At 33.9% G+C, this 10,969-nt stretch overlaps 1 protein-coding gene across 1 annotated transcript; it reads left to right on the top strand.

Moving 5' to 3' along the window:
- The first annotated feature begins 220 nt into the window (after positions 1–220).
- On the top strand, positions 221–1,047 carry LOC149265150 (17.1 kDa class II heat shock protein-like). Its single transcript, XM_089401913.1, has 3 exons — positions 221–301; positions 673–723; positions 838–1,047. Exons 1-3 carry the CDS (start codon positions 221–223, stop codon positions 1,045–1,047), a joined length of 342 nt encoding a protein of 113 aa, XP_089258039.1.
- Positions 1,048–10,969: the final 9,922 nt, after the last annotated feature.

Below are 10,969 nucleotides of genomic sequence, written 5' to 3'. Positions count from 1 at the left end.
TGTACTCTTAAGTATTAAGATACTATTTATGGACAGTTGTGGGCCCAGTCAATGTATTAGGAAATTTTGGACATAAATTAAAATATATTTACACTTAATGTTATTTATTTTTGTTTAAATATTGGTTGCATATCTCTCAATTTTTAGTAGTTTGGTGGGACTAGTGCTATATCAATTACTGGTCCCTACACAACATTAGACATCTCTCCCCCAATCTATAATGCAACTTTTCGTAGAGAGATGGGATGTTGCTATGGATGATGGTCATACATACACTGGAAAATATTGGCAAAGATACACGGTATCTTGATTTCCCGACAGCCACATTTTCCCCTGCGATGCCCTTTTTCATCTTCTGAAGTTTGACAATGAACGGCAGCCGCTGCCAATATGCCGCCGAGACGACTTGCATTGAGTGATACACCTACCACATACGGTACCTTCCTTTATTTCATATTTCAAATTTGTGCGCATCAAACAAAAGCACTCAATTAGTCATTTTGACATGGATTTTTCGCTGATCTTTAAAATCCGGCAAGCAATTTCGTTATTTTCAAATGTTTTGGGCTAATTTTTTCACAATTTGAAATAGACCCAGGCAAAATAATTATATTTTCTTTACAGAGTTAGAGAATTGAAAGATGGAAATTGATCCTCTCTTGAGCAATGCAGTCGCTCCTTCACATGCTGGATGAAATGGAGAAGCGCCTCAACGACATCAAGGTATCTAGTTGCACTTAAATTTCCTTCCAGATCATCAAAATATGCCTTTCTTTTCTTCTGGTTTGGCCATTTTCTAAGGTTTTGTTGTGATGCATGTTGTTGTTCCCTGGGAAGGTTCAAGTGGAGGACCAGAACATTCTGAACATCAGTGGCGAGCTGAAGAGGAATGAAAAAGAAAAGGAGAAGTGCAATACATTCGCATGGAGCACAGGGTGGAGAAGGAAATTCACCTTGCTCGCTGACTCTAAGCTTGAGGCCATATCTATCATCTATCAGGATGGAGTGTTGACCGTAAGCATTCCTAAGCTTCCCCTCCCGAGCTGAAGAAACTGAAGGCAACGGAAGTTAAAATTGTACAATTCCTTTGTTCTGTATGTAGACTTCAAAATCTTTGGTAAAATTTGTAGAATTCCGCTATTCGTGCTCTAGTATGAATACGACTCTGCATCCCTTAAAGAGTATTTTGATTGTGAGCATGTTTTTGGTTACCTCAATATAAATTATGTATTTGAAAAGATTTTGTGGACTTTTCCTATGGTATAAAATACCAAGAATTAAGGAATACTTAGGTATGGGACCAATTCTTTTTCTTGTAAGATATAAGTAGATTTAGAGTTCTACAACACTTTTTAATCATTTTCATTAAGGATTTAAAAATGATGGGCCTCGGTATTGCAACAAGAATGTTGCAACTCCCAAGGCTACCGATTTTAAATATCAACCCCGGGTTTGTACAAACTTAGGAGGTATCAACACTATATGTGCGGCATACAATGTGTCATTCCATTGTTGTCATGATGTAATTGAGTGCATGTACTAAAGTCAAATCCTAAATTAATTGTAGAAAATGAAATGTTTGAAATGGAACCTTAACCTATTGCAATAAACAAAGTACAAGGAAAGTGACGGAAATTCAATGCTAAATCACACCATTTCCTAACTAACTGCCAAGAAATTATGTTTTGCAATAATGCTAAATTATCATGAACCAAATGCTACTATATAAGCATGGAAGTAAGAAGCATCAAACATCACTAATGTGCAAGTAAAGGGACTGAAATAAATCTATTTTTGTCTTTTTGTCTTTTATGCAAAATCAAGTATGCAAACAAATTTCCTTTGGTGATGTGGCAAGTGAATTAAAGGATGTTGAAAGTTTGATGGTGTCGGAGACCCTTGGGAGGATTTTGGTGACTTCCTAGAAGTTTTCCATCAATTTGGCCTCAAAACATGTCATTTGAGGAAAACCTCTAGGATGTACTAAAAACCTATAGGATGATCCTGTAGGAATTACAAGAAACCTACAAGATACAGCCGAGAGAAAATTGTGAGGTGTTGGAGGTGATAGGAGGTGTAGGAAAGGTGTGTTATGGGTGGAATGGAGTGGGAAAATTCCTAGGATCACTCAGAACTCAAAACCAAAGTCGGGAGATGGATGGATTCACTCAAAAATCTTGGAGAAGTTTTCTTGTGAAATGATGAAATTGGTGAGGGTTTAATGACCAAGAAAATAAAATCCAAATTTGATGGGACAAATTTTGTTATTAACTAGGATGTCTTAGGTCCCTATTCCAAGTGGAATCACTCAAATATACCTCTGTTAACCCATTCTACAAAAAAAAAAAAAAAACATTACTACCCAAAAATCTAGAAATTCGAGAACTAGTGAGCTAGTAAATCTAAAAAATGCCTAATCAAATCAAATGAAAATGCAATGGGGTAGTTTTTGTTATGAATTAGAATGTTTTTTTGATCTAATGCAAGTGGAATCAATTCAATTGAAGCTCATTATCATGCTCTAAAAAATATCAGAAATTTACTGTTCTTTGCTAAAAAGGAGGTGTAGCAATCTATATTTGAGAATAAGAAGACTAATCCAAGAAACTCAATGATTATTATGAACTTCCAAATATTTTCCAAGGATTAAATAATGCTTGTGATCCTGCAAAAGAACTTACATCAACCATTTAACTCAATCCTACAACACGAAATCATTAATACCAAATGCAGAAATAGAAAGAACTAAAAACTAGAGATGCATGTGAATAAGAAATGAAAAGAAGAAAAGGAAATGATACAAAAGGGCTCTGAGGTTTCTGGGATGGCCAAGCCCAAGGAAACTCAAAGACCTATGGAGGAGAACAAGATTTAAAAGTTGAACTTGACACTAATCTTCATTATTTTCATTAATAGAATTACATCCCTGTGTGAAAATAAAATGGAGCTGCAAAAATACAAGTTCTCTCCATAATAACACTAATAAAAATCTCCCCCTAGAGGAAAATTCAACTTGGTACTTATTCAAAATTATTAGGAATCATTCCCCATGAATGGAGGAAGCTTTCCCCACCAAAATCCCTTGATTAGTGGATCTAGTCCCCAATACTAGGAATTTGTGTTAAATGGCAAGGAACACATTCCTAGATTTTTTCTATCATTCCCTAGAGGCAAATTAGACTTGGTACTTATAAAAAATGATTAAGAATCATTCCCCATGAATTGAGGAAGCGTTTCCCACCGAAATCCCTTGATTAGTAGATCTATTCTCTTGATTAGTGGAACACATTCCTAGATTTTCTCAATCATTGGAGTTCCATAATTTGTGGCATAATTCGATAATATATTGTTGACTTATTATTTATTATTGATCCTCCAGTAGTAGGGAACAAGTCCCTAAATTATTTCCTGCTCCAACTCTTCATAATCTGCCGAATATTCTCATAATATTCCACAAAAAAATAAATAATATTAGGCAAATATTCAATTATTCATAAACCTTCCTAATGAATATGTTAAAGTTAAAAATAAATTATCTATTGCAAAAAGAGAAGTTTAATGTGCTGAAGGATGGTCATAGGCCTTAATTTATGTTTTTAAATTAGAGGCATGAGTCTTAATTTATGTTTAATTTAGAGGCCCATCAAAAAATTAAAAAAACCATAGTTATACCACCATAAATTGTATTTTCAAGTAATGTCATTTTGAAATATTTCATAAACTCAATATATTAGTTCAACCATACAAGATTTTGTGACTATTTTACACATTAACAAATTAAGAATTTGGATTGAATAATAAGGAAAAAGAGAAACAGATATGAGTGTATAAAATAATTGTTTCATTCCTTCGATTATGTGTGTGGAGAATTATACAATAAGACTTTAACATTTTGTAGAGATTTAGATATTAATTTTTCTTAGTAATATCCACTTTTCACAACGACCCTTACTATATGGTATGTTCCCACTATACTATTCTAAAAGTTGTGATTCTCCTACTTAATATTGAAACACATGTCACCTTCACTTCCGTTGTTTCTATTCCATAAGTTAAAATTTTGTAAACGATAAAAAATTTTAATAATACATTTCTATGTTATAACTAATACCAAGGGAACATTAAACTAAAAAAGTGCCAGTGAACCTTGCAAAAATTTGAGGCATCCACTTCTAAGTTATAACTAATACCAAGGGAACATTAAACAAAAAAAGTGCCACTTAACCTTGGAAAAATTTGAGGCATCCACCTCATTAGAAATGTGGAATGAATAGCGTCTCTCTTCATGTCTACAGGTGTGCATGTCCACGGGTTTGCATCACCCTATCTCTACACCTCTATACTTATCCATTTTCTCAAATTCATAGGTAACTCTAAAGCGGATTTAAATCATATTGTGAAATTCTCTATTGGGACTGCTCTGCACCTCCAAATTTTTATGTTAACCAAAATGCACTTATCTTGATACTTAGCCCACTTTTTGAATACCTCTCATTATTATATTCTTCAATACTCTGCGATACTGCATTATCCATTTTTCCATTCACAACAATCATAATGGAATGTATACATAGTTATTTTGATCAATGTGACCTGTCATGCACTATTTTTGAAAAGCAATAAAGTTTCTCTACCAACAAATCAAGTCGCACAATTAGATCGATACTATCATCAATCTAATGCAATTTTTGTTTCCCTAGAAATTCAAATCCAAGTCATATTTAACATTAATAAATCAAAGGCCTCAAATTATAATATTATGGTCAATCTGTGGTGTATGTAGTAATATTCATATCCTCGTTAAATGAGATACTTCTTTAATATGATCACCACCTACTCTTAAACTTGTCCGAAAAGGAATATTACGAAAACGGAAAAAGGTATATCAGGGTGACATAATTAACATCCTTGAACACAAATATTGAGAGTTTAGTGGTCGTGTCTGAGTTACAAGTCTATGAATGTTATCCTGAATATTTATTTTGAACATCCATGATGTTATATCAAAGCATTTATTTATTTGTGTATTTTTTAATATTATATTAAAGAGTTGTACCACCTCTCTAAAAACATAAAAGGATCATTCTTTGTAAGGCTATTTTTAAAGTTTTGAAACACTTTAAATATCAACAAACAGGTGATTGTGGAATTCTTAATTCTATTTTTTTGAGCGTCGTATAATAGTAATATTATTGAATGATAATGCGAATATTTATTTTGAGTAACCCTAGTCATATTTCGTGCATTTATGTCTTTGTATATTTATTGTATCATATTAAATAGGAGTACCACCTCTTTAAAACTAGAGAATGATTATTCATTGTAATGTTATTATCAAGGCTTTGGATAGTTTTAGAGATCAATAAAGAGATGAGTTCAATGGAGGTTAATGGGAATTTGTCTTAAATGTTGGACATGCATTTCTTTTAATCCTAACAAACATTTTTCTTAGTATTGAGTATGATATATTCTCAATCCCAATGAGAATTTTATTATGAGTTAGGCATGCATTTTGTGTGTGCACTTCTAGTATACCTTTGGCGTGAATTTTGTGCCATGGGTATACATTTTTGTGCCTATGGATGTGGATTGGTAGAATTTTTGTCGAATGTATTTAGTATACTAGGTGTCCATATTGTGGACATGGTAATCCTAGTTGGCATTCTTGTAAGGGGTGGTTATGCATTTTGTGACTTGGGCGTGTATTTTTCTGTGTATGTAAGTGCATTTATAGAAGCATTGTGGGATGCATTTAGTATGTTAGGCATGCATATTGTGGGCATAATAATCCTCGTAGGTATTTTCTTAAGGGCTAGGTGTGCATTCTGTGCCTTGTGTGTGCATTTATAGAATTCCTTTGGTGTGTATTTCAGGCCTTGGATTCGTGTTTTTGGCACCTATGGGTATGAATTGGGGAAAACCTTGTTGATGAATAAATTGTGGGTATTCCATTGGAAAAATTGTCACAATAGATATGATAAAATTAAGCTTAAAATTTGAAATCTACACTTTTCTGTATTTATTTCTCATATTTATGGATCTATCAATTGTTATTTATTGTGTATCCATACAAATTATAATTATGTTGAAAATAGAGAAAAATGAATTAAAAAATTACAAACAACAAATTAACACAATATATAACCCACAAAACCGTTTCAAATGAAAACTCAACTAGAAGGTGAGACTACTCCGCTGTCTTTATCCAAATGGAAAATGGGCGCAAGAATAAGGAAGTGAGGCATGTCGCCCATGGGCTACTATAGAGCATAAATCCTCTCTTTTTCTCTCCTTATCCACTCTTTTTTAATCTGCTAATCTGTGGATCAAAATTCATTCAAATAGAATGGAACCCGTTTTCCTCCTAGTGGCTTGATTATAACATAGTCAGATAGCGTACTAGTAGTTAAATTTTAATCCTTCAAATATTAACTAGAGTTACAATATTAACTATTCTAGAGTCTTCTTCATCATGATCATGTGAGTAGCCACTTTTCCATGAGTAAGGGGTGCTGCATGACATCGTATCAAATTATGGTGGTTAAAATAGGAAGGTCAACTTCTAAGTGGTATAGCTTTTACATATCTTTGAATGAGGAAAATATCTCACCATCGGGATGGTCTCCGTCTGTAGAAGAGAACAAAAAGGTGATGCATTTAAGAAGAAAATATTTACTCCTCAAAAACTCCATTTTGTTTCTTAGAATGTTCCCAGAAGGTTTCAAAACCCGATTTTCCAAAGTTGATCCCACCCATAAAAATGGTCCTATGAGCTAACTCCATTTTTCCATTTTGAAAGCACTTTTTCCAATGCAAAAGCATAGATGTGGATGTCAAACAATAAAATGATCGAATTTGGATCACTTGTGTTGTGAATTTAGTATGGTAGGTATGCGTATTTTTGGCAAGTTCATAACAAATTGAGATAATTTTAAAATGGAACACAATTTTTTCAAGAAATTAGAAGCAAACAAAGCTTATATCATTAGAAATCTATTAAATAGGTTAGTCGAATGGTCACCATAATTTTGGATATTTAAATGTTCTGTGAAAGCAAAAAAATTTCAATAGCTCCATCATCTTTTTTAAAGGATACCAGGGCACTAGGGTGGGGCTATTACACTATCCCTAATGCATCAAAGACATGGCATTTAGTGTACAAATATATGTGCACAAACACTTATAATTTAAATTATCATCCATTCATTGGAATGCCAATAGATTGGTTTTCATTGAATGAAAAATATATATCGGGTCTACTTAAAATGTACCCCTAACACATAGCCACTTAGACACCCACCTTTTGAGTGATTTTCCCACACCCCATCACCACTCCAAAAGATATCACAAAATAATGTATCATAAAATGGGCTGCTACCACCATTTTTATATTATATTTGTGCCATTATATGTGTTCGGTTTGTGATTAATTCATGACAAATGAACCTTTTCATAAATAACACATGGCAATCCTGACCTTCATTTGCATGGAAGTTGGATTTGTTCATCTAAAATTTGATGAAATTATCATAATGAATTGAGCTATTTCTCTTCATTATATTGGTATGGTGAATTCATCAAGAGGACACAAGTAAAACATCAAAATTTATCCTAAATGTTATTGTCTAGAGCATATACACTATACAATCATGTTAGAAAGAAGTTTATGGTAAGAAGGGATGTTAAAATATAAGATGAAAAATCATAGGATGACTAAGTTAATTAAAAATTTAGAAGTTAGATTCATTTTCTAAAAAAAGAGGAATAGCTGGATTTTATAGGATTATAAGTCCCACCACCAATTCTTCCAAAGTTACATGTAGAAACAGAATCATGAATTCATGAAAGGTAGTTAATTCACAATCATTATTGAAAGAGTGATTTAGATCCCACAATAACCTTTAGAAGGAACTAGAATTTGAGATGTTTGAGAGAAATGCAGCCACAATGTTATAACGTGAATTAGGGAGCACAACTTACTTTATTATCATATCAACCAATGCCTTTTGAGTAAGTAGTCAAGGAAGAATAATGGTTTCAAGCTATGAGTGAAGAAATTGATGCAATTTACAAGAAACACACATGGCATGTTGTGGATTTTCTAAATAGGGAAAGTGGTGGGGTGGTTGCAGGTGTAAGTGATAACCGTTCAAAACGAGTGACTATCGTTTCTAATTCAGGTGGAAGTTCTTCTTGGATCTCCTCTGGAGTTTCACTCATCTGCCACTAAATATACATATTCTGCTAAGAACAACAGAACTATTAAAATTACCTGAGATATGGCCAAAACCTGAAACAATGCGGAACCGAAAGAAATAAAGCCACAACTCATAAAATTCTTGGGTCCGATGCTTGAATTAACCCGCATGCACCTTTACCATGCAATCACCATTGGATCGCGCCCTCCACAACGAATGGTTATGATCAACCAGAATTCAACAGGATTAAACCACAGTTGATAGCTCATCAGGTACGAAAATTATATTAAAGTCCATTGACTTTTCCACACGATATCCGTCGGATCTTGCTCCTTTAGTCGGACAGCCCATATCAACTGCACTATTAACCTAGTTTAATAAAATATCGCGCCCGTTTCTGGGTTAAACCTCGACGCTTATTTGCATGTGATTACCGTAGATCTAACGGTTCTGTCGATCAGACAGTTCTAGGCTTCTTCGGGTTTCCTCACGAATTTATCATACTTTTCTCATTCCGCTATGATTTTAGTGCTTCCGCTAGGTTTAGCTCTTCTCTATTGAATTCAGAATTTAGCTAGCTAAAGCTCTGTGGGTTCGAAATACATTCGATTTATCTTAATACACAGTGAATGAGGATTTAAACGTGATAACACCAGATCATACAGAACTCTAATTCTACAGGCCAAACTGGAAATCAACAACATTCAAAGACATTTCGAAGGAAATTCAAACCTCCGGGATTGACCATTCGTGCACAAAATACATAGAAAAACACAAAGAGATTACGAATTTTACCGTCTAATCTTCCACAGCCAAATCCTTTTACATTGATTCAGAACTTACATAAATACTTGTACATACAACAGCCAGATCCTAAACTAAAGGATCGAAACTGCCTAATCCTATCTGCATGATATTCTCCTCGAGAATCTCAACTAAGCCTAACTACTTGAATTTATTACAAGGTAATCCAAACCCCTAAATTCTAGCCTTAATTCTATCTAGAAAGCTTTGTAAATTGACAGCTAAAGGATCCCACTCCTTTTCTTGTAAACTTTTTTGTATTTTTTTGGAATAAAATCAAAGTCTTTTGTCTTCAAGCCTCATGCTCCTGCATCAGACTCCTGAGGACAAAATTCCTCATGGGCTCCTGTCCATGAGCTCTTCTACAGAACTGCCCAACTTCTGTAGCATGTCTTTTGTCACCCAGGTAGCATCAACAATTAGTTGATCTTCCATTTGACCAAATAATAAAAATACTCATGTCCCCTTGTCCTTTTAAACACTCTCTTATCCAATACCTTCTCTGGCTGCAATGACTTTGCTGTAAGTAGCTGTTTTACCCAGTCAATCTCCTGTTTTTCCTTGTCTTCTACTGTATCTTCTGTATTTCCACTTTCATACCTGTACAAGTCAGCAACATTGAAAATTGGAGATATTCCAATATCAGAGCGTAATTCAATTTCATATGCATTTGGAGGAAATTTCCTCAAGACTCTGCATGGTCCACTTTTCTTAAGTGTTAACTTGTTATACTTCCATTTTGGAAATCTTTCTTTCCTCAGGTGTGCCAAAACCAAATCTCCAACTTCAAAATTAACTTCCCTCTTCTTCAAATCTGCTCTGCTCTTGTACTTTATGTTGTTTTCCTGTAACTGTTGCTTTACCTATTCATGTATTACTTGAATCTATGAAGCAAAATATTCTCCTTTTGCACTTCTCATTTCAGCTTTACCTAAGTCTCTTAATTCAAACACTCATCTTGGATGCATTCCATAAACTATGTGGAATGGACTCTGCCCTATACTCCTATTAGGAGAATCATTATAAGCATATTCAGCTTGTGCCAAAACTTGATCCCACTATTTTGGATGTTCACCTGCAAGACTTCTTAGAATATTACCCAAGCTTTTGTTTACAACTTCATCCTGCCCATCAGTCTAAGGATGATAAGCTGAACTGAAACTCAGTTTAGTACCAAGTTTCTTCCACAAGGTCCTCTAGAAATGACCAACAAATTTGGTGTCCCTGTTTGAAACAATGCTCGTAGGTAACCCATGCAGCCTTACAATCTCTTTGAAAAACATATTAGCAATGTGAGTAGCATCAATGGTTTTATAACATGGAATAAAATGTGCCATTTTAGAAAATCTATCAATTACAACATAAATTGAACCATTTCCCCTTTGTGTTTCTGGTAAACCCAAAAAAAAAATCCATGCTTACCATATCCCAAGGTCTATCTGGAATAAGTAATGGAACATATAAACCTGTGTTTTGGCTCCTTCCCTTTGCATACTGACAAACCTTACAATTTTTCACATGCTTCTCCACTTCAGACCTCATCTTCGGCCAGAAATAAAACCGGTTCAACTGCTCATAAGTCTTGTCTACATCAAATTCTCTCTCATAGAATAATTTGGTATGCAAAAATGATTTATGTTAAACAACAACCCTTCTTGCAAGAAAAAATCTAGCCACTTACTTCTATTTAACAAAATAAGATTCTTAGAAGCTTCAAATGCCTCTTTAAAATCTAGATATTTTCATATAATTCCTTAAGAAAATCAAAACCCAACACTTGAATTTGACTTTCCTGAACTAAAAATGTTTTTCTCTACTTAAGGCATCTGCTACCTTGTTTGATTGGCCATTTATATGCTTCAATACAAAAGTAAAGCTTTGAAGATATTCTACCCATTTTGCATGTTTGTGATTAAGCTTTGGTTGTTGCATAGTGTACTGCAATTCATGATTGTTTGAATAAATTA

Source organism: Pinus tabuliformis, chromosome 6, assembly GCF_031772625.1.
Source record: "Pinus tabuliformis cultivar Carrire ecotype Pingquan chromosome 6, CPIR1, whole genome shotgun sequence".
NCBI lineage: Eukaryota > Viridiplantae > Streptophyta > Pinopsida > Pinales > Pinaceae > Pinus > Pinus tabuliformis.
The sequence above is the reverse complement of the archived record's forward strand: the minus strand, read 5'-3'. Positions and strand labels throughout refer to the sequence as shown.

What these genes read in the sequence shown, in the direction of transcription:
- LOC149265150 (XM_089401913.1), top strand. Translation starts at nt 221, where the DNA reads ATGCAACTTTTCGTAGAGAGATGGGATGTTGCTATGGATGATGGTCAT. An exon ending in AATATTGGCAAAGATACACG is followed by an intron (nt 302 to 672) that starts GTATCTTGATTT and finishes TGAGCAATGCAG; the next exon opens with TCGCTCCTTCACATGCTGGA. An exon ending in AGCGCCTCAACGACATCAAG is followed by an intron (nt 724 to 837) that starts GTATCTAGTTGC and finishes TTCCCTGGGAAG; the next exon opens with GTTCAAGTGGAGGACCAGAA.